The sequence below is a fragment of the Acanthochromis polyacanthus genome, chromosome 7 (genome assembly GCF_021347895.1).
Source record: "Acanthochromis polyacanthus isolate Apoly-LR-REF ecotype Palm Island chromosome 7, KAUST_Apoly_ChrSc, whole genome shotgun sequence".
Classification (NCBI taxonomy): domain Eukaryota; kingdom Metazoa; phylum Chordata; class Actinopteri; family Pomacentridae; genus Acanthochromis; species Acanthochromis polyacanthus.
In genome coordinates this window covers 13306136-13330646 of record NC_067119.1, presented here as the reverse complement: position 1 = coordinate 13330646, position 24511 = coordinate 13306136, and the positions used below count along the sequence as shown (strand labels likewise).

The window sequence follows — 24511 nt, the reverse complement described above, 5'->3', positions numbered from 1 at the left end:
TAGAGTAATAAATTAAAGAAATGAAGGTATTTCTATTGTTTTAATGTTTTAATGGCTAATTAGCATCTGGCCAGTGCACCAGTTTCCTTATTTACAGTGATGTTGATCAATGCACATTGACCCTGAAAAGATAACAAAGTTAAATCAATCAATCACTCAATCAGTGGCGGCATAGGGAGTCAATGTCATCCCTGCTGGGTCTTTTCTGTTGTCCCCTGTTAAAAGTGCATCCTTAAAATGTACCGTGACTACAGTGGCATTTAGGTTTGTTGTTTTTTAATATCTCTAAATACAGTATTACTCTGGAACGATCAGTAAATCTGTTGATGCCGTCATCAGAGTAGAAAAAAGGTTAATGGGTTGTTTATTTTGCCTACTAAGGGATATACCATGAAGGCTGGACACTCCGATGGACCGTGTACATTTGGGACGGTAAAAGAGACATCAGATACTGCTCTTTGAACGATGCAGCTCCCTTTGATTAGAGTTTTGGGCTGAAGGCCAGCCAGTCAGAGTGCCCTGCCGTCAGCGTGCCAAGACAATTACAGCCGGAAGGCTCCAGTCGGCACATTAGTGCTTCTCATATGGCTCGGCATCATAAGTAATAAATTCAACAAAAACACCAGTAATGCGCTTTCATAATTTATCACTCCTCTCAATCTCCCCAATCTTTAGTTCCACCGATACCACCTCCTCCCCCCACTGTGGCAGGGCCTACACCCAGGTTTAGCATTACTCCGCATCAATTATACATGCAGTATTGAACAGGCTTTCTCTGAGGCCGCCTAAATATGGAGCCCACAGTGATCCTCCAGGACCCTGAAGGACACTGGCCATCCTGCAGTAGCCTCCAAAATCCTCATCATGTGTCTTCATCCTCGTTCCTGCCATTTCATCACTTACTTCCTCATCTCCCGGTGGGACTAATTTACCAACTGCAGTGTCCTTATCCGACCTGTGGGATCGTTTTATCTTGACTTTTAGCGTCTGACAGCAGATAATTTATATGTTTCAGAATCCACAGGTGCAGATGTTTTGCTCTCTGTTCATTGGCCTTCGATAGAAATAGCTTCCAAACAGCAGCCCTGCAATAAACATTGAGTTATGGAGACTCTCGCTGTGACTGTGATTCAGTTCTGTGGTTTGTTATTTTGTGTTTACTGTCTGTTCAAGATGGCAGTCTGTAAACACTGACTGAAAATTACGCTTCCTTTTCTGCAAATGCATGTGGGTCATTTGGCAAATGGATTTTGAGGTTATTCTCGATACTGGGTCTGGTTGACCTTTAGTGATATTTCTGGGAATTTTGGGCGGGTGTAGTGACAGTCAAGAGTTTCAATTTTACAACTGGGCCTGTAATTAAAGATGATGTGCATCTCCATTAATCAATAAAACATTTGTTCTGTGAAACTGTGAAACATGTGGGAGAGCTTTGTAGCTTCTGCAAACTGTTTCTTTTTATGGTCCAAAACCCAAAGATTTCCATTTTACACAATAGACAAAGCAGCAAATTTGATCATAATTATAAGAAATAATGATAATTTTGTGTTTATCAGCGAATGCGAAGAACTGAATCAGCTCTAATTACACACATATTCAATATTTTCTTAATATGTTTCTAAAAATGTTAAACTTTCTATTATAAATTTACATTTTGATATAGAAAATAGAGCCCAACCAATCTAGACCAATTATCTGCTGATATTGGCCCATTACAGATAATCTCAGCATAAATGTTGTATGATATGAAAATTATGAAGAGTTTCTTTTCCGAGACATAAAACAGAAAAAGATTCTTGGGATGACTTAGAAATAGTGTCTCCGACTCCACTGTTTATAATACTCTCAGCTCTGTGTGCAGCACATGTAGCAGAGCAGGTGGTGGTGCAGAGTCAAACTTTGCCCTAAGTTGAACTAGTTTTTGAAAAATATTGCTGGAAAGTTACGAAACAACAACTCCATTATTTTGTCATTTCAATATAACTCTGACATCCAAAGGGTTCTTCAGAAAGTTCTCAGCCTCACCTTGAAACAAGATGCATATCTTCTGTTTCAGGGTATAACTCTGTATTTTAAAACCTTATATCACTGTCCACAAAATCGCAAAATCCTGTCATGTTTTCTGTTGAAGTATTCTCCCATGTTTGAGCAATATCGGCCCATATATTGATATCAGAATTTCTTTGCCCCTTAAATCGACACCGGCCCTGAAAATCGAGTATCAGTCTGACTCAAGAGCTTTAGTTGGTGGTTTGAGGTCAGGAATGTTCTCAGGGAAATTTTACTGGTGACCTTTCTCAAATCATGGCTATAACCCTGAACACAATATCCTCTGAGGAACTACACTAGTGGTTTCATGGTATTTTTAAATGCCACAAAATTTGACTCATGCTGGACTCACTTTTCTTTTTCTTCTTCTTTTTTTGAGATGTTTTAGCTTCACTATGAACATTAAAGTAAACTTTGGCACTAGTGGGCTGTTTTCATGTTGATATGTTGCTACAATCACCTTCAATTTTAGGGTAGGACAAGCATATGAAAAGGGATGTGAGTACCATTTATGGTCTAATATGCTTGGACTCAAACCAGTGTGATGTAGAAACCTCAAATGTAACCCATGATATTGTTTGTCCGGGAGTCTGAAGTATTTATTTTTCATGTGTTCAGTTTTTCTTAGTGAAGGAGAAGCAGCAGTTCATTGATTATTTTTTTCTGGAGGAAAACACATCTCACATGATTATTTTTAAGTCTAAAACACATCAGGAATCAATCTTTAGATTCCATTTAAATACTGTGTACCCACATTTAGCTGTACATTAGGTGTCCCTTATCAATCAGCTCCGTAATAAGGTGTGGTTTATGTGTTGAATTATTAATGTCACCAGCACTTAATGGAGCATCCTCTGAGTTTGCCCCACAAAAAGTGCACACCGCTTCACTTCTTCTCTGTGTTTGACCACATACGTGTTAATAGTCCAGTTAAATGATCTGGTCTAAAACGGCAACGCTGGACTTTGTTGTTTCTGTCTGATCTTCTCCGGTGTCGATGTTGGGTTCAGTCCAGCTCGGTCCTAATTTGGGATGACATCGATGCCAGAAGTAGCCTTGAGATGTACCAGCTCTATTTTGAGGATCTCTGATACCAATATCTGGTATTTTTTTACTCCACATTTGATTCTCGTGCAGGATATTTAAGGAGTGAGTAACATCCGTATACTGTAAAGAGAGATCAGGAGAAAAAAAAAAGCAGTTTAGATTGTCTCTGGCTTGTTTGCTCCTTTTCATTCATTTTCTTGAAAATCTGCAAAGCCTAAGTTACAGCAGTGGAAGAAGATTGTACTAATAGTTGCCTACTTAATCTAAGATTGTTCCTTGAAACTCACCACCTGAGACATTCTCAAAATAGAAAATATACATTATACGCATTATACACAGTACAGACCAGATCCATCAGTGTTCATTTTTGTGGAATCTCAGAAGCAGCGTCGTATTTATTTTGCTCTAAATGATAAAGTTAGTGTGTCTTACTCCAAGCTGTCTGAAGTTATGTGAGCAAATTTTCAAAATCGGGATTTTGTCCTTTGTCTTACTACAGTTTCTGCGTCTTCCAGGTACAATTCAGATGATAAAATGTTGTTGTTCGTCTCTATCACCACGACAGCCCGCTGACTCCAGGGTGTTTCTGGGTGTTTTTTGCTCCTGTGTACTCACTTGGGGTTCATATTCCACTGCGATATAAAGTCCTACTCCTCTATTTAAATAGCACAACCATGACTAGAAGTAGAGAGAACTCAAAAATGTATTTTGTGCAGAATGGCAGCATTATAATGCCATAAATAATCCAAAAATAAGGTAGAGATTAAAATATCTTAATTTCTTTTACAGAAATTTTAAAAACCTGGAATCAATAAGTACAGCATTTTCCCAAGTGCCCACAGGTGCTTTCAGTATTGGAAAAAATGGTAATTCTTTAAACTATATAATAGGCTATAAATACTATTTACATTTTTATTTGTTTCCATGCTTGTCCCCTGCAGTTCAAGTAAAGATTTCCCAGATTTTTCTCACGACTGTTGGTTGTCGATAAGTCAGTATTCATCACACCTGAGCAGCTCAAGCATTTACACGTTCTTGCGTGCCTGAATGATGTCATTTTGTTTGTTTTTTCTTCAAAAGGTATCAGACCTTTCAAACCCTCAGGTGGGTTTTGGAGTTGAGAGGGTTAAGCAGCAGCAGCAGCAGCTTATCGTTTAATTTCACCTACAGTGACTTTATTGGTGGAGTTTTTATTTTTCATCTGTGCTTTATCAAGGGCTTCTATTGGTGAGGTTTGAGATGGAGTAAATATTTCACAAACTGAATGAGAAGTCAGTTGTACCTCATTTCTTTCCCTCATTCTGTCAGAAGTGTGACCTGACTGTCTCACATTTAACTCGTAGCACGCCACCTTAAACAGCAGCAGCACACTGGCACAATCTAACAATGAATATAACATACAGATGTATGTGAGCACACATACGATTGGAACTCTTACACGATGTTCATTTCTTTTTATCTTCTTATCATTTTCTTATGCTGACTTGTTCTTTCAAGCTGTCGTATTTCACTGTATGAGCATAAATACCTTGAATACTGAATGTGCATGGACAATATTTGTGAATGAAGAGTGAAACTATCATTTTCTACGTCTCAGATACAGTTACCTCTTCACATTACAAATCTCAGTCAAAACAACCCTTCGCACTCTCTCCGTTCTTGTAGTTTCTATAGTTTCCACTAGAGGGAAGCAGACAATGACACAAACAAGTGTCACAGGGCCTGAGGGAGCGTTGGCTCACTGTTTCTCTGTGTTACATGAGTGTGTGACAGAACTCCGCTGAGTTAATGCGCTGTTAAATCTGTGCTACACACCCCAAGAGACGCTCAGGAACAATTAGAAAGTAGATCACGGCGCTGAGTGGGAAAATGGGATTCAGGACACCTGTTGACCTTTTTCACCGCCCTCTCTGCCTCCTTAAAGGCAAATAGTTTTCTGTATGCCACATTTAGCAATAATTATTAAAATCCTTGCTAGTTTTCTTTATTTATAACTGATGTGCAGCGTGTTGATGTGTCTGTTGTCTTTTAATTAGTAATTTTGATGAAAATTGTAGGAATGCAGCCTTATTCTGGTTTCTCGGGAGTTCACAGGTTAATTAGCAGAAAAAAAAGGTGTGATGGAGTGAGGATTTAGAGGAGGGAGTCACAGAGCATCAGTCATTCAGTCTGTGGTGGATTTTTACAGCCCATTTTAACCCTCAGATGACTTGTGGATTTTATTTTTTTGGACACAAGTTTTGTCACCAAGTAGCGGATTCAATGGAGGAATGCTAAAACAGCTGCAACCTTTTGCACATTTTGAGTGAAAGTATTTGAGCTTCCTTTCTATCTGATTGGATTTTCTGTGGATTAACGTGATGGTCGAGGTTTTTGGTAGGATTTCTGTCTCTCTTTCTCCCTTTTCACAGCAGTAATCTGAATCCCTTTGCCTTAATAAAGGCGTTTGGACCATCACACCCAGCGCTTAGTTGTGGAAATAATCCTGAGAGAGCTAAATGGAGTAACAGAATCGACAGGATAAAAAAAAAAATATTGTGACAGAAAAAGAGCGATGAGTGAGTGACACCGTTTCAGAGACAGGACGAGATAGAGCAGAAGGGCGGAAGGCGGAAAGAGGCAGATGGATTGAAAAGGAGTTTTGTAAAGAAAGTCCAGTAATGTAGAAGTCGAGAGGAAGGAAGAAAAGGACCGGGAAGCTTGAAGAAAAGGAGGAAAATGAGTGTGAGATGGGAGACGGAGGGACTCCAGACTGTTGGCATCGTCTGCCTGGTGATCATGTTCCTCAAACTGATGCACCTGCTGGGTCTGATCGACATCACTGAGACCGGTGAGGCCACCAGAGAGGGCCGCTGAGCCGGAGGGAGGAGACGGAGGCTGGAGGGAAATACTTTACTTTAATCCTGGATGCTTGTTTTAAGAGGATTAGAAGTAGTTTGCGAGGTGCTTACAAACGTGAGACAAGCTCAACTGGTGTAAATGATAAGGTCATATTTTGCATATCTGGGATTTAACGGAATGATCGTTCCAAAGGCTGTTAGGGAAAAACTCATTTCAGCTTGAGTTACTGTCAGTGAATCCCAGGAAAAGATCAGAACCGACAATGTGTTGCTTCTTCTTTCATCAATACTCCCATTACATCTGCAGCCTGTCAGCTCAAAGAACGTTTTTATAAATCTTTAACAATGGGTTTTGTTTTGTGTTTTTTGTTTAGTCAGGCAGGAGTAAATAGTTCAGTTGGTTACATATTTGGTGCTTGAGGGAGTATTTACAGCACAAGGACAGTATATACTGTATTTATGTTGGATCAACTCAGAGTAAAACACAGTAATTGTGGTGACATAATGAAGGAAAATGTCATTTCAGTACAACAGTGTGGCTTATTGATCTGTTTAAATAGTTTTTACATGAAGCAGGATCAATTTATTGTCAATTTTGGTCTTTTCCCGGCTGAAAAACAATGAAATTTCACCAGACTTACACCTCAAAGTGTAAGTTCACTGCTTTTCCTGTAAATTTGACAAACCAAGGAAATATTATCTATGCAAAAACAGCAAGATTCATCTTCTGTGGCTGTGAAAGTGAGATAAATTTTAATAAAAGCCTTTGAAAGTATCAGAATTCTTTAGTACATATCCTGCTATATAAAGATGAATAATTTTCAATTTCTAGTTTGGGAATGGTGCTCTAGTGCCATGTGTAGATAAAATTGGATTAAAGGTGGATTAAAGGAGGCAGCAATGTAAAAAAAGAAATATATACTGTAAATTATCTTGCACACACACAGACAATATGCTTCTTATTTGTGTTCACTGGGCTTCTCTTCCAGTATGAAGCAAAATATTCCTCTTACTAACTAAATGCAACTTTTTCTTCTTATTGGTATCATTTATACCCCTTTGATGTAGTAAAGCAATAAAATATAACTTTGAAATTGCTGTGCCGTGTAAAATTAGAATAAGTAGCTGATAGTTTAAAATACTTTGAATAGAAGTTTTCTTTAAATCACCCCTAAATACTTGATTGTTGTTACGGCGGTCAAGCTATTTGTGTAGCCCTTAAAATTAGAGAAGTTAAAAAAGATAGAGGGTTAAATCAGGATTTGTAATGTTAGTGGGGTTCTTGTAGAGTGTCAGTATTCTAATACAAAGGCCTTTATTTGATATCAAATCTATTTACAGGCATTAAAGAAAAGGAATTTTACTCCACAGTTTCATGTGCAATATTACTTTCATATTTTTGCCAGTATTAATTCTTACTTTTTTATTTTAGTGTTATATTAATTTGCTTTTTGTTTACTAACTGTTTAGCACTCCTTGCTATTTGATGAGGCACAGCTGTTAACTCCTTATACACTGTATATTTACTAATCCTGTGTTTTTTTCTCATGCAATTGTTATTTTCGCTCTGTCTGCCACAGGAATTTCCTTGTCTCATCTTAGTATGTTTGGCAACATTTGACAGATTGTACATGAACTTCAATGACTAAAACATATTATAAACATCGCTTCAGTTATTAAGAATTGAAAAAACATTGTTGAAGATGGCTGTAGTGAGGCTGATCGTCCCTCGATGGCAGTACAGAGCTCATTTCTGGCCCTGAGGCTGGACTCAGTTTAACCCCTGTGTGCAGTATTTGCTCCCTAATTGTTTCGTTTTGTTGTTCCCTTATGTGTGCTGTGTTATATCGCAGTTATTACCAAAACAGGACCGTAAATTTGGAACAGTTCTGTTCTGTTTTGCAGGAAGTAATCTAAAATGTTCTTATTTTTTACACAAACTGAGCTTCTCTCATTTTTACAAGAACCTCACTGCCCTCTGAAATCATTTAGTCTTCCTGTCGTTGTTGAATTTAAATATGACCCTTTAAGTCTAAACCTTTGTGGCTCAGATGCATTTTTTATATATATCGAGTGTACAAACAAAACAAAACCCAAGCGGGCTCTGGTGCAGTTTCCCAGAGGTTTTCCCGAAATACAACCCTGGCTTGGATCCCAGCTGTACTTACAAAAACATTTAGTAAATAAAACCGTGTAATCCCAGAGTTCATGTGAGTTCAAAGACCCGTGTCATGTTCCCATCGTATGGCATGGATGGTAAAAAATAACAAACAATGGATTGCACAAGGATTAGAATAATGTGCATTGACAATTTAATACCTCATGCATTTATGTTAAATGCCATGAAACTGTGGCCTTGTGAAGCACTTGTTTGTATTGTTTTCAGGCAGTTCTGTGTAACTAAGTAGCATTTTTTTTTAGATTTCCAGATGTAACTTTAAAATCTTTTTTAAAAGAGATTTACAAGTTATGGCATGAATGCAGGGCGCTCCCATGAAAGTCCACGAAACAGATTCAAAATTATAAAAATGTAAAAACAAATGTGCTTTGATCCAAAGAGAAATCCTCTCAGTGAAAGATGGAAAATACTTAACTCACCATCCACTTTTAAACATTTCTGACACCTAAAAGATGTGATTTAAAGTTTATACTATACTTTATAGTATGATTTAAAACAGGTTTTATGGCCCAATTTTTGTTTCTAAGATCAAGAATGAATGTTTGTGAACCTCAAAAGCAAAATACTGTCTAATAAATAAAAGATCCACTAAAATTTGTTTCTAACAAAGCATCTTTGATCATGTGAGTGAATCTTACAGAAACTGTCGGTTTCCTTCTGGGTGGTTTGGGTTTATGTCTCCCAGTATATTACATTTCACTGCTCTGCTGGATGTTTTATCAGAATATATAACTTTCCTCTGGACTCCGCAGCACCCATCGTTTTCCCTCTCAGCGTCCGATCTGACTTGACTTGTTTTCTTTTTGTTTTTTTTCTTCCTCTTACTGTCACTGTTCTCCATTTGCTCTCTTTCACTCCATCTCGGTGTCAACGCTCCCCTCTCCTCCTCTGTTCTCTCTGTCTAAAGATGGTGAGTATGGAACAGCTGAATAGAGCCCGACTTACTCGGAGAAAACTTCCCTCCTTTTTTTCTTTCTTCCCAGTTGTGCAGTGCTTTCTCTTAGTGTGTGTGAACTGGTGACCAAAAAAAAATAAATGTCTTTGATTGAATTTCTCAAATTGTGATTTTCTGCAGCAGCTTTTTTGAAACAAAAAGGAGTTTGGTGACATTTCCGCCATAAAGAAAGTACCCCCTCTTCTTTTTTACTCCCTCTTCAGCCTGCCTTTTGCTCCTCTACAGTTTTTGCTAATTCTCTCTCCAACACTCGCACGTTTCCCCCTCCTGCTCTATATAAATAGCCTCCCTGTTGAATGTGCGAATCCACCTCCTCTCCCTGAATGTTGACCTGCATCCACTCACTCAATGTCTGCCCCGTCCTCCCTCTTTTCTCTCTCCATCTTTCCCTCTCTGCATCACTTCTCTCTCCTTCTTTCTGTCTTCTCTCCCTTCCTGTCTGTCTATCCATCCCTTTCTGTCTCTCTCTCTTTCTCCCACAGACAGCAGCGACAGCGACCTGGAGCTGTCGACGGTTCGTCACCAGCCGGAGGGTCTGGACCAGCTGCAGGCTCAGACCAAGTTCACCAGGAAGGAGCTCCAGTCTCTGTACCGAGGATTCAAGAACGTACGTCCAACTGCTGCCGCTGCTCAGATGCTCTTAATTGCTTTGCTACCAGAACTTTGCTTTATATAGACCTGAATTATTCTAATATATATCGTTTTTTCTCCCTCTCTTGAGCAGGAGTGTCCCAGTGGGCTGGTTGATGAGGAGACATTCAAGACCATCTATTCTCAGTTCTTTCCCCAAGGAGGTTAGACGTTAAAACGATCTCTCCTTTCTTGTCCTTTCTTATCAGGGGCTGTGCAAAAAATAATCAGGGGATTGGAAGGATATGCGTTTCATTAATTAATTTTTTCCAGATTTATTACCAAGATTTATGTTTTGTTTTGTGATTTTTTAAAATGTTTTTTGCTAAACGTTTGTAAAATGATGCAAAAATTACACAAACCCCAATTTAGGAAGGTAAAATTCCATCTTTCAAATAATATTTTAGTACAAGTACAGAACATCAGCATCAGTAGATCCCTTTTACTTGGCCCTGGGCCACAATAAAATCTCATATTTGAGTTTAACAAGCTGCTATATTTAGCAGTGTAATCATTTAGATCGACAGTAAAAGGGAAGGAAACATTTTTTCTCCAATTTACAATGTCAAAGACCAGTCTTAGCTTAAAATACAAGCTGAGATTCCTTAAGCAACCAAGTTCATGCACAGCACTGTTGATGTCATTGCTGCAAGACCACACATGCAGATCCGTGTATCGGCGACTCACGCAACAGGATTCCTCGTTAAAGTCATGTTCCCAAACTCATTAAAATCTTCCTTTTGATCCAGGTTAAAGGTTGCAACGCTGCTCAGTTCTTGTTTGTGCTTAGACTAGTGATGTGTCATGAGCAAAAGATGCGACTCCAAGAGCTGATGCTTTGGAGTGACTCAGAAGAGCCGACTCCCAATACTAACACTGTGCTCACAGAAACCACGTTACTAAATCCTAGGTTTAAGAAGCTTGCCTTCAGTCTTCTCCCTCCTGGTGGGAGACTGTATTGTAACAACTTCTGTTCCATCTGAGAGAATCTTCTCAAAAACAGGGCAAATATTCACCGAAAGCAGAAACGGTATCAGCCCATCCAAGTTCAGGCATCTGATTTTTCTGAGGCTGCAGTGAGGACATTTATACTGTTTGAATCCCGAGTTTGGTTCTGTTTCTGCTCTGGTTCTTTTCTGTGGGTTTGTGTGCAGTGTTATGTTCACTTGTTTTTTGATTAAAATATTAAACAGAAAGAAATAAGAATGCCTGCTTTTGTAGCAGAAAAAATGCACAAAATGAGGCAATTATAAGGCTTCTCATAAACGCACTGAATGCAGAAGGGTTTATCAATGCACAAATCAATCATATTTGCCAGGTTAGCCTAAAATACAAGACTACAAATAATACTAAATGAGGAGCCATTTGGGAGTACAAAGAGCCGGCTCTTCTTTGGGAGCCGTACCAAAAGAACCGGCTCTCTGGAAAGAGTCGAACTTTTCACCAACGTCTCTTATACAGAAGCATTTTCAGCAAGACTTATTTTAAGTATGAGAAGTAGAAGCATAAAAGAATGCTGTCTGAAAACTGACATGTTGCTGTAGAAATAAATGTCAGGACTTAGAAATAATGTCCATGCACTGACAATATCAATTTATTGGGGAAGAAATGCATCATAATTTAAAAGGCGATCATATATTTTAAATTAAAAAATGTATTTTGTGTAGTAACCAGGTCTACAGTTGGTACATAAATACAGTGAAGTAAAAATATGTAAAATACAAGCCTAAAGAGTCCAACATAACCTCCAGTCCTCCTCACCTCCAGTGCTTTCTTTCCTGTCTCTTTAGGTCAGGGGTGTCAAACTCAGTTCCTGGAGGGCCACTATCCTGCATCTTTTAGATGTTTCCCTCTTCCAACACACCTGATTCAAATGATCAGCTTATCATCAAGCTCAGCAGAAGCCTGATAACGAGCCTGATTATTTGAATCAGCTGTGTTGGAAGAGGGAAACATCTAAAACATGCAGGATAGTGGCCCTCCAGGAACGGGTCTTGACACCCCTGCTTTAGGTGATTATGGGTGCTTTGACAAAAACGATACATTAAATCTATGTTTCCTTTCATCCACAGATGCAACCACCTACGCTCACTTTCTGTTCAACGCGTTTGACATCGACAGAAACGGTTCGATCCGCTTCGAGGACTTCGTCATCGGCTTGTCAGTGTTGCTCAGAGGTTCGGTCACCGAGAAGCTCAACTGGGCCTTTAACCTCTACGACATTAACAAGGACGGCTACATCACCAAAGAGGTAATAGGATGAACGGGATATGTGAGAGTTTGATCACAAAAAGTTGAATGAAAACAGGGAAGTTATTTTATTCTATTAAAGACAGGATAGACAGACAGGACAAGCAGTTCACATGCATCAAAGGTTTCAGACACACACTGCTTGCCCATTGTTGATTCAGACTGTATGTGAAGATGGGAAGATCAAATGATGATAGAATACAAAAAAATAGAATAGATCTTTATGGTCATTGTAATAGAACAAAGAAAGGTGGTTTAGCAGCTTCTGGGATTAGTAGCAAGTGCTTTATTTATTCTAGAGGAGTGTGTGTGCATTTAAAAGCCTGTGGGAAAAGCTGTTCATTCCGTCTGTTTGATGTTTTCCATTGGTTTCCATTGGAGCTGGTTTGGTGAGTTGATGCCTAAAGAATGGCTTCATGATCAACGCCATCTGTACCGGTTGAAGCTAGGGGGTTCAAATATAGGAAGTGATGTAAAAAAGTGGGAGAGGGACGTGAAACCGGATAAAAAATATCAAGATGATTGCGATTATCATGCGAATGCCCCGGATGCTGGATGCTGTTGCCAAGCAATGCTCCAGGTGTTAAATCTGAAATCTCATTTCCAGTTCTAACTGAAGCATAAACAAATTGAAGATGACCACAGTTGTCCTCAAAAAGTTTCTCATCCAGACTTGTTTAGTCTTTTTCTCATGGTACAGAAGTATTATTTGTGTTATAACAACTTGTTGCACCACAGTCTCTGTTTGTTTGTGTCCCCATGAGATCCTGTGACGTCCTCTCCCTGATTGCTCTAAAGGCACTATAATTTTGATAATATCCTGTAATATGTGATGTGCCATTATTTTAAAATCCTGTAATGTTAGCATGTTTGACATTAACAGAAGTATATATGTGAAACTTCTCTGTTTTTGCAAACCATTTTAAACTTTCAAACAGTTTCTAAATTTTAATAATATAATCTAATATATAGTATCTAATAAATATATCATCTTAAAAAAGTGTCATTTTCTAAAGCCCTTAAGCTTTTTGACAGACCTTTTGTGCACTTTTACAATTGACCAGTTTGACATAATGAAATGAAAATTTATTTTGGACAAAAACATGCCCATACTTCTCAAACTAAAGAATGTGAAAGTTATCACTTTGGTGTCGGTATAGAAATTTTGATCTTGTACTTTCATCAGTATGAAACCATGTCCATCGTAACTCAAAGCGTGGTGCCATGTTCGTTGCTACTGCATCTTCATGTCATGTACAAATGTGCCATATATACCATGTTAGAGGGTTACATTTTGACACTATTTAATCATGAATCTTCCTATTAATTCTGGATTTTTTAAACCTACACAAGCAACTTAATTCTAAGGCAGCAATAAAATTCCACTCATTAAATCTGTTTGTGATCGTGGTGTGGGACACTGCATTGTTCATGAGAGACTTAATGTTTAAATGTGTCTTCACCATGTGCATGTGATGTGATTTAGAGCTTTGTAACAATAAAACTCATGTGCAGTTAGTGACAAATATTAAAAAGTTTTTTTTTTTTTTCTTCTGTGCAGGAGATGCTGGCGATTATGAAGTCAATCTATGACATGATGGGGAGGTACACGTACCCCTGCGTGAGGGACGAAGCTCCGTCTGAACACGTGGACAAATTCTTCCAGGTTCACAAAACTCACTAAAATAAAGCAAACACTCGGCCACAAGGTGCCTTTTTTAAAAAAAGTGCCCTTAGAATTCTCCTTCTAATGTGCCGCTTTGCTTTGTTTTGTCTCTTTTTCCAACAGAAAATGGACAAAAACCGAGATGGCGTAGTGACTATTGAAGAGTTCATTGAGACCTGTCAGAAGGTGACTCTCATTTTCACCCAAACTCAGTCACTCATCAGCCTGTGTAGTTCACAGCAGATCAGCATCAGTAACAACGTGATGTGACAGGCCTTGACTAAAAACAACAGCCTTCATACGTACAGTAGCAGCATCACTCGTGTTTTCCAGAAACATCACACTTCCTTGAAACACATCGAGGCACTCCTTCATCTTACTAACACCATGTTTATTTTAAAATCGACTTCACCCCAAATCCTGTTAGCTTTTACTTGTCGCCACCCCTGTTTCACACAATCACTGTGCAGTTACACAAATACTATCAGGAGAAGGAGACAAGACCAACCCTCATTTCCTCTCTTAACATCTGCAGCTTTTCTTCAGATTCATAGGCTCATTTTATTGTCAGAGCAGTTCTGATGCTTCCACTCTTTATTACTTGGTTGTGATTTTAATCCTTTGAATACATCTTGACCCAAAATTTCTTTCAACAAACCAACACTCACAGAAAGAAAAAGAATATAAAAAGAAGAAAAAACACAAAATCAGTTAGTTTTCTTTCATTTTGCTGGTAAACTTCATAACAAATGGTGTCCTGGGAGTAGGTCGATCATTATAAACTAATGCTTTGCAACCCTTTTCCTACTCCAAACAACAACAACAAAAAATATTTTGAATGTTAGTGCAGAACCCAAAGTTCCCAAAGACTCCCAACTGTGTCATTGCGGATTTTTCTCCTGCAATTTCACAATATTACAAACCACAAATTCTTTGGTTTGACTCCAGACAAAACACAGAGTGTGCATTCCTGATGGAGAAAGTGGCTGAAGTCCTAAAAAGTTATCAAAGAAGAATAAAAACGACTTGTGTTTGAGCATGTCTCTCAGTGTAAGCATCGTATAGATTTAATGTAGAGCTGGAACAAACTCATGCTGTTACTAATTAACCTGCTGCTAATTATATGCTAGCCTCATTCTAAGATAAGATAAACTTTATTGATCTCTCCCTGGGGAAACATTACGACAGCTAGATGCAAATAAAGCAGAACAGGAAACAAGACAAGTTCAGTAAAGATAAAAATATAATATGTATGTATGGTGTATAATATGTATGTGATGCATGTACATCATCCTATTATTTTACTGTTTTGAAGCCAGTGATAAAAATCTTCAAAAGACAATCATCTTTCTTCCCCTTCAGTTCACTGCTTGACTTTTTGTGTGAAAACGTTTAATCTGTATTTGTTTTTGAGAGTTAAAGTCATAGCATTAATTCTGAGAAAGCGGTGCAGCTTTGTGATATATGCCACGACATGAACAGGATTTTCTTTACGTCTGCTTAAAAACGAACCATGATATTTACCCAAATTATCTTTTTTTTTTTAAATTCGCTGCTATCAAACTGCTTTTTCAGTTAGGGATGCATAATCTGGCTTTTATTTGCTGCTTTGAAATCTCTCTGATTTCCCACCACTGCTTTTAACACTGACCCACACTGAAGACGTCTCTCAGCGCGTTCATGAAAACATCTTTTTACAGCTTCCGAAGCTGTAAAAAGGCAAGAGTGGAAATTTTTATCTCCCGATGTCGGTGGTAAGCTGCTGTAAAAAGATGGTGTCAGTAACGAAAGTAGATGAATCAAAACTAGGCTTTAAATGTGACTTTTGAACCTTTGTTTTAATTGTTTTGTTGGGGGGGCGGAATGTAATTACATTGTTTAGATTGTTCTGTTCTGGTCAGTTTACTTCTTGAGTTAGTGGGGATTAAACCGTGTGAGTCAGATGTCGTGTAAATATTAGTGGAAATCTGACGCACATGGGGTGATTTGAGATGTTCTGTGTGTTTAGTTTACACCAAAGTCAAACATTGTGCAACAAATCTGTAACTCTGCAGCTGTTCTGTCAAAAAGGGAGTTCAGATACTTTGTAGGGGGTATTGACATAACTCGAAATAGTGCATTTTTGGAACTGTCTTCTCTTAAATGTAGATTTTTTTACAGGATCCTCTGTATACATAAATTAAGGAAAAACACATCGCTAACAAATATACAGCTTTCTTTTGTCTTAAGTACCAACTGTGTATCATTTTCTTTTTACATAAAGTACTATACATCGTAGACAACACATTACTAAACCACAAGTAGTTAATTGATCATCTGCAAAAGTGATCAGTGTTTGGAATGTTATTTTTTAATAGCAGCTTATTACAAAACAGCATTAACAAGTGACACAAGTAACTCATTCGAATACGTTTGCATTAAATTAAAAAAGATCTCCAGGTATTTCCTTGTGAATTTTGGTTTTATTGTCCAAAGAGTGTGTGGCCTTTACTTATTAAGAATTACTGTATGTTTTATTACAACTAAACATAAGATCAAGAGGGCAAACAACATGTTTTTGTTGTTGTTGTTTTTGGAAGCACATGAACATAAATAGAAACCGGGCATACCTGACAGCTGGCACCTGAGCAGCGGTTTGGCTCCTATCGACTAATATTCATTATTAATCACAGCTGCCACTGTTTAAAAAAAAAACAAAATACAGGCACGTGTAGCTTACCATCTAACTAACTAATAACTAACTTGTAGGCATCTAGTTGCCAAAGAGTAGGAAAGAAACACAAACTGTGTGAATGTTAGTTTCTGATGTACCAGATTTTCTTATATTTGGTTGTTTTATTGCAAAAAAAGCAACAGAGAAATACAGTAAATTTTAACATTAACAGAGTGCTTATTTAGAAAAGTAACTAAATAATAAATTAACTGCAAACTTAACATGTACTCTTTGTGATACTATATTTTCAGTGTAGTTTCATGTGGGAGAGATTCTGTATTAGTCATATCTTATTTCATGCAAATTTGAGATTTTAAAGGAGAACTTTTTCTTTGTCCTAAATCATTTTTGAATCATAATTATCACTTTTCTGCTGTAAAGCCGATTTAAAGTTTCAAATAATCAGTTTCTTTGGACAGCTATGCACCAGTACACAAATAACAAGACAAGCTAGAAGATTTTTGTTCAGAATGACAGATTTTTAAAATCCCTTTTCTCTGAATTTCGCTGAAAACTACAGCATACTTTGTGTGACTTCTAAAATGCTTCACAAGTCAAACTGAACTTTTCTTTACTTCACACTTGTGCTAACAGATGTTTTTCTGTTGTTGTTTTTTTTTTTCCAGGACGAGAACATCATGAACTCCATGCAGCTGTTTGAAAATGTGATATAATGAACCAGGATGTCCCCACTTGTTTTCCTTAATTAGCACAACTCACATACAGAAACAGCACAGTCATACACCTCGCCTATTTCTCCCACAGTCACGTAGGACATCCTGGAACATAATGAAGCTACTGTAAAAAAAAAAAAAATACAGATTTTTTTCTATTTCTGAACAAACTCCTTTAGGTGTATCCTGCAGCTGCTCCTGGATTTATTCTAAATAACTGCTACTTGTAGAAGAAGAGCATCCTGGGTACATGTTTATGTCCTCGGTGACGTAACAGAAGAGCTCCTTGTGCTTTTATCAACAGACAAAAAGGATCAACAAGGAATGAAGAAGCTTACAATAATCCACTGACCTGAGCCCACATGGATACTAGCTTTAACACGAATACACACTCACATGCACACCGACCTGCTGTCTCCCCAAGAGTTTTTAGAGCACTGGATCAAATACAAAAAAAGAGAAATGAACTAAAGCATGTTTGTCATCAAATATGTGATGTGGAATTAGCTTGCACTACAGTTTTACGACTATGTATTATATGCGCCTGAAATAAAGGCACTGTAGATACCTGCACCTGATACACACTGATGGAAACCAGTGTGTATGTATATATGTATAGTTAATAGTTATATATCCTGCATTGTGTCGGTCTCATCTGTATTGCACTGGGTGATGATGTTGGACCAGATCTGAATATTTGTTTAAGAAATCTCTGTGTTAATTTTAATTTAACATCATGTTTAGTATCCAATCTTCACAGAATTTAAATGGATTATTCAAATACTTCTCTCTTTTTTTTTGTATTTTGGAAGATTATGTTTAGCTGGTCAGAAAAGGAAAAGGAGTCTGTACAGTACTGTGAAGAAACTGAAGGACTGTTAAGTGTGTCCTTATGCTGAATTAAGGCTTTGTCTTGTTTCTTCAGTATCTGCGAGCATGCTGACTCTTAAGTGCCACGGTATTATGTACAGTACAGTAGGACCTTTGTGATGTCCGTTAATTAAAGATTCTGTCGACAGCTGAGACTTCTCCTTTTTAATGCGTCCATTCACCTTAGTTCCCTTCTGTGTTCAGATAATGAAGCAGCAGAAACTGGTGGGTGAACAAATGTGACTTGACATTTATCAGTAGGAAATGACTGATGTAAAAACTGAAGTGAGAGTGGTTTGTTTCAAATGTGAGCTGTAAAATTTGCTTGCGCTGTGCGTGAACACATAAAGAGGAGTACATGGAGTCGTGAGCAAAAGTTTCCATATACTTGATTCATTAAATCATTGAAAGCCTAGCATCTTTGTCACTAAAAGAACACGAATTTTGATTCTTTCATAGATTTATTGTAGGTCTTCTGGAAATATGACAATCTGCTGGTTAAAAATATACATACAGTAATGTTTATATGTCTTTTGGCCTGCCTATGAAGGTTCTCAGTCATCCAGGTCATCTTAAGGTGAAGGGTTTAGTTTATGTTCATCTTGAGCGACCCACTCTGAACAGAGGGGGAGGCCTCAGGCACCATCTCTCAGCAACATACAAAGCTGCCTTAAGAACTCTCCCCAGAAGATTTAATCACTCTTCACACCTTTCCTCATGTGAGCCTAATGACTCACATGATGATGAGTCATAGGTACGAGGCTATTCAGTGGGGCATTAAATCAACAACTCTCACCAACCCCCCCTCTATTAGCATATTAATACCTCACTGGGAGTCAACACCTGTTGTTGAAAGATTTCTTTAGTCTTTCAGTAGATACCATCAGCCTTAGCCCCACCTTCACCTCTTGTGGTTAAATACCTGGGACTCTCCAAACTAGTTTTTAGAACTGAAGAAGCCAGTCGGATGAGAGGCGAAACGTCTTTAAGATCACAAGAATAAGTCCAGTTGCCTGAACTAACCCTTCACCATGTCTTTTGTCCATTTTCACCTCAACTAAGTACTTTTGGTAGCTGTCTACAAGCTTCTGGTTGTATCTTTGATCACCCCTCATGGCAGAATAAAGACTAGATCTGATTATTTCTTCATCACACTCCAAAGGTTCCTGTTGGGTTTGAATCAGGACTTTGGGAATCCCAGTCAAAAAACTTCAATTCTAGTCTGATTTCTAATGTTTGGGATCAGCTATGTCCAATGATCCAACCTTCTGCTTAAAGATTTCAGGTGTTCCTGAAGATTCTGGAGTTAATCCTCCTCCCTCATTTTTCCATTTACTTTGTGTGAAGAACCAGTTCCACGAGCAGAAAATTGTCCCAGAGCATAGTACTGTCTGCCACCACCATGCTTGACAGTAAGTTTGGTGTTCTTGTGGTTAAAAGCCTCACCTTCTCTCCTCCCAACATGTTTCTGGTAATTGTAGCTCAATCATTGATTCATCAAACCACAGAACTTTCCACCAGAATTCCTTTTCTTTGTTCATGTGATCAGCGGCCAGCTTAATTTGTTGGTTCCAGAAGATGGCTTTCCTCAAGAACCAACACCCAAGGTACTTTTACGTAGCCCTATACACTGCAGTCTATTCCGCCTGAAATTTCTACTGAAGTTCGCTAATATCCATCCATCCATTCTCTATACACTGCTTTATCCTCACTAGGGTTGCGGGGGGTGCTGTAGCCTATCCCAAATATGGGACACGCAGCACGAGGTGCACGTTCACGAAAACTAGCCATTTGTGGATTGTTTACTGATTTCAAGACATGTTTTTGGACAAAATATTTTACTGGCTTGTTTTGTCTGGATGTCCAAGGTTGGATTATGGCCGTTTTTTGTGGAATATTTTCATCTGTGACTAGTTATGAGCCTTCAAAGGTGAGTTGTGCTGTTTACCTTATTTGTTGTTTGTTGGATAAATGTGTCTATATTACCCGCTGTGGTTATCACATCTGAAAGTGGTTTATACCGGCGGATTCATGAGAACCTAAGCTTTCCATGGGTGTATAGTGTTTGTATAATTGCGTTTGCAGCTTCAGACATTTAAGGAAATGCTTATGCAGATCTCAAAGCATCCCGCGGGCGGGCCGGTGAAGCGCAACGGTTTAAGCACTTTATGTAATTTGAGGGACTTATACTTTAATTGAGTATTTCTGCTTTATGCTTTAGCAGAACCTTTCAGAAGAATATATTGGAGCATTTGTCCCTTTTTTCACCATTACATTTAAAATGCTAGCTCCTAACAAATAAATCAGCATCTATAAATAATCTTACAACTCCCCAGATTTATCTTGTGACCCTGTCCGACCATTAGGTTGGGTACCTCTGAATTAAACTACAGCTTGGTAGTAATTTTTTTAATAATGCATAGATAAATGTGTTCCAACTCAGAACAGGTTGAGTTGAAATGGAGCTTTGTTCATCTTTAATGACGACTGGCTCAGTCCTTGAACAGCACCTGATGTAGATCTTTCACCAGTATTAAACTGATGTTCTCTAATCTTTTAACTCTCCCCATTTTTCCTTCATAAGTGTTATTTCTTTGGAGTTGGTGCAGGCCATGATTTTAGAAAAGTGCAAATTAGTCATATTCTTCAGAGCACAGATACGTTATTAAACAGGCAACTGTACAAACTTTTAGGCTTGAATGGAAAAGGCTGCAGGTTATTTGTGTGAGAGGTAGTTTGTGGCAGTCTGAATAACTGTAGGAAATATAAATTGAGATAATGAAGCTCTTGCAGTGACATTTCTTGCAGAAAGTTCCAAAGCTAAAATTAGGTTTTATTTTGCTTGATTTTGTGCTTTTGTAATGACTATTTCTAAATTAATTTAGCTTTGTGAAAACACCACAAACTAATTACCAATTCAAGTGATGCTGAGAGATACACGGATGCAATAATGGGCTCATGGCTCATTTTCAAACCGGGAGGAATGGATTTTAAATAAATGCTGATGTTTCTTCTGGTTAGCAGACAGAGCAGTGCTTGAAAAACTGCCATCTCAACAGCTTTACAAGGTGTTAATGGGACTTCACAGGTGTCGGCTGGCTTTTCAATTATTCAGTACAGCTTTAATAATTAAGTGGAACCCGTATATAATCAGGTAGCATTGTGCTCATCCTAAATTTGCATTTTATCAAAATCCTTTAAATACATACATATTATCATACCCCAGCTGAGACTCCACAGAATGAATTTATGCTAGAAGCCTAGTAATTTAAGTTTATTAGGGAACATATCTCATATATAGAATATGAAAATATCAGATCCTGTAACTGTCAGGTAATCTTCGATATTTTCTCTTAAATCTTAAATTCTAAGAAGTACAGAACAGCAACTACTTTGCTACTAGCAGACATGATGAAAGAAGGACTCAAAATCTTTCAAATAAGCGATGCATGCAACTGTTGAATGAAGCCCAAAAACAAATCAAATTTTTTGAAGTTGTGCAACAGGAAAAAGAAAAAGAAAAAAATGAATTTGTGCAACAGGAATGGGCTGCTGTGACAGCAGAACAATATCAGAAGCTGGTGGAGAGCATGACTACGGTCATAAAAAACAATGGTTATGCAATCAAGTGTTAACTCCTGTGTGTATCATGTGACTAAAACAGACAGAAAAGAAATCACTGAATGCCTAAAAGCACTGTATTTGGCAGCACAATGCCATAACTACTGATGTAAGAACTTCAGTGATTTTGGTTATCAAGAAAACCATGGAAAATGGCTAGATATCAGCTCTTAAATTAAACTTTTATGAGCTATATTTGTGGTTATCATTATATTTGTCCAGGCATTGAAGTGAACAAGAAACTGAAGAAAACAAGGGTGACCTGATCATTTTTTCCATGACTGTATTCTATTTTGATCTAATTATTGTTTTTATTTTGACTTCTTTAGACCTCAAACTGCAATTTATAGGAAACCATTTAAGAGATTTACAGTGGAAAACACCTCGGATATCTTAAGCATGAAAAATAGTTAATTGTATGTAATAAGTACTGTTTTACAACAAACAAAATATGAACACAGCATGCCAATTATCTTTTTTGCTGACTAAGAGAAACAGAAAAACAACTCATTTCTACTGTGTTGTGTAGAAAAGGGTCACATTCAGCCACAACTGTAACTTTAGGTAGTATTCAATAAAAAATGCATTCAGGCTTGTATTTTTTGATGTATGTTGAAAAGTGACTATAGCTGTCAGAGTAGTGGAGAAAAAGTATAATAGGTCTTAATTATAGTGATGAGGAAGTTGCATAAAATCATAAAAACTATCTCAAGTACAGTGTTTGAGCAAGTGTACTTCCCACCCCTGCCTGCTGGCGAAGCACTGTTACCCAACCTGGCTACAACTGTGTTATGACAGAATTATTACATGATCTCAGGCGTGTGAATGTAGGCCAATAAAGGCAGTGCAAATAAATATCCATTGGGTGGCAGTGTGGTGGGACACATGAGGATGAATGCACAGTGGAGGTCGTGCAGAAAGACCAGCTTTTAACAATTAGCGAGGCAGTAAACGGCGTGCAGGCTAAGTAACTGTACACAGCAGAGAAATAACGGACGGCTTATGCAAGAAAGGTTATTATTACAGAAAGTGTCGGAGCCTCCATAGGAGCCTCAGACACTGACATCCTCACACAGAAGGAGGCTGGGCTGCGTCACCTGCCAGGCCGCCTCTGATTGGCTGAGCCGCGCCTCAGGGGGTGGAACTGATAGGCTGGCACTTGACGTCAAGAGCGAAGTGAGCATGCGCGGCTGGAGAACGTCAACCCCCGTGGCTTTATGAAACGCGAAATCCCTCCATGGGCAGCGCGTCTGGCAGCTGTCTCAAAGCGCGTTTATCGAGGGCAAGAAGCTCGTCTCGGAGGAAACCGGGTCTGAAGACGGTCTCACCTGTCCCCCACCGCTGTCCGCCGTTTATGTGAGCGACCCTCCGCCTTCAACCGCTTCTGTGTTCGGCTCCCGCTTCAACAACACACAGCACGGGGACGAGCCAGCGGTCGTAACGTTAGCCGAGAAGGGAAGTGGACTCCGTCTTCTCTTTCATCAGGCAAGTGAGTACCAAACGTGCCATTTTTAATCCCGTGAGACGGACTTTAGCACACGTGTGGCCGTTAGGAAGCGGGACAGGCTGGCGGCTCCGGCTCCGGATGCCCCCTGTGAGCGTCGCTACAGCCGGGGCTCCTCCTCCGGCTGGGTTAGAGATGTAAAGGTCTCTGAGGACTTCGAGGGCCGGCGTGACCGTGTGTCTGCTGATGCTGGAGTGTGACCGAGAAAAATCAAGGCCATATTAATCAGGCTCGTCCCTTATTTCCTCCACGTAGTTACCTTTCCCCTCTTTAGCACGGAAAAAAATACATTTCACACCGCATCTTTATCTGTATGTCTATTAAGGAGGCCAGATGCCTCAAGGTTTCAAGATAATGAGGGTTTATTGTGACTCCAGCACACAAAACACAGAGCAGAGAACATGCATTTATAAAAAGCAATGCCTTGTATCATTTAAATTAATGAGACCCTGTAAGGTGGAGCTGATATGAACCAGCTCTAACTGGGACACACTGTTTGGCCATTAAGATTTATTGGCTCAAGATGATGGTGGTGGTGGTGGTGTCCTGGAAACGTGGCTTGGCAGGTGTGTGTGTGTGTGTGTGTGTGTGTGTGTGTGTGTGTGTGTGTGTGTGTGTGTGTGTGTGTGTGTGTGTGTGTGTGTGTGTGTGTGTGTGTGTGTGTGTGTGTGTGTGTGTGTGTGTGTGTGTACATCTGTCATCTGTAAACACATTACTGAAATGGGACTGAAAAGGCAAGAGGAGAGTAGTTGTGACGAAGTGTTGATTGAGGTAATAAGGATGCAGCATCCTTTGGAGTCGCATCCAAAATAGCTGAACATGTGCCACAGATGCCACAGAGCAGATTGACTGCCTCAGCTTCCAGTCTAATCAATGACTAGTTACCTTTCCAGATGACTCCACTATTCCCAGATTGCCCAGAGTAGGTATTTTTTTGACCCAAGTGCACCTGTTAGAAAGATAAATCAACATTTCTAGCATGAAGAAATGCTTCTCAGTGTGTGGCCTTCACCATCAGGGTCATCAAACCGTGATAATATGATGAAGGAAGGACATAATAAAACTAATTGTTATGGTTTAAATGTTGCTTGAGATTTGGCTTTTTCTGAATGTCCTCTTCTGTCTGACAGTAGGTTTTATAAATGTAGTGTGGACTGGTTTGATAACCATCATTTTCACATCACTGTTCATTACACTGAGGTAATTGTGTGGAACCAGTGTTCTAGTCCAGTAAGTGTATGGTTTTTCCTGTTGCTTTGCGCTAACCAGGAGTTTATTATACCAGCCAGTATAATGAGATTTTCTTTGCAACACCTGAAATACCTGGAAATACATACATGTATGCATACACACGCATTCTGTTACACTCACGTTCCCTAAATACGAAAGTTTAATGCAGCAAAGGTTTCTGGGTGTTTTTTTGTCTGTTTGTTTGCAGAGCATCCTTTTAATCGGTGCAATTTTCTCCTTTTTGGTAAAATTTAGTTTCGTTCATCTAGTGCCAATTCACAAC

The 24511-nt window shown here is 38.7% G+C and overlaps 2 protein-coding genes across 11 annotated transcripts in view; both read left to right on the top strand.

Moving 5' to 3' along the window:
• Positions 1–18026, top strand: part of kcnip3b (Kv channel interacting protein 3b, calsenilin) — a 56632-nt gene extending 38606 nt beyond the window's left edge. For 3 of the 4 annotated variants that reach the window (XM_022196072.2, XM_022196076.2, XM_022196077.2), the window contains 6 exons: positions 9553–9677; positions 9795–9864; positions 11773–11951; positions 13512–13616; positions 13740–13802; positions 16956–18026. In XM_022196072.2, coding sequence (XP_022051764.1) covers positions 9553–9677; positions 9795–9864; positions 11773–11951; positions 13512–13616; positions 13740–13802; positions 16956–17003 — 590 coding nt within the window. In that variant the 3' untranslated portion in view covers positions 17004–18026. Of the gene's footprint in view, positions 1–5258; positions 5927–9552; positions 9678–9794; positions 9865–11772; positions 11952–13511; positions 13617–13739; positions 13803–16955 lie in introns of those variants that run through there. The other variant, XM_051950811.1, reaches the window with a different exon arrangement.
• A 4645-nt stretch (positions 18027–22671) lies between these two features.
• slc23a2 (solute carrier family 23 member 2) overlaps positions 22672–24511 on the top strand; it is a 50903-nt gene continuing 49063 nt past the window's right edge. For 2 of the 7 annotated variants that reach the window (XM_051950808.1, XM_051950807.1), the window contains exon 1: positions 22672–22979. The gene's annotated coding sequence lies outside the window, so the exon portion shown is untranslated. Of the gene's footprint in view, positions 22984–24511 lie in introns of all 7 variants that reach the window. The other 5 variants (XM_022196079.2, XM_022196078.2, XM_022196081.2 and 2 more) reach the window with 3 other exon arrangements.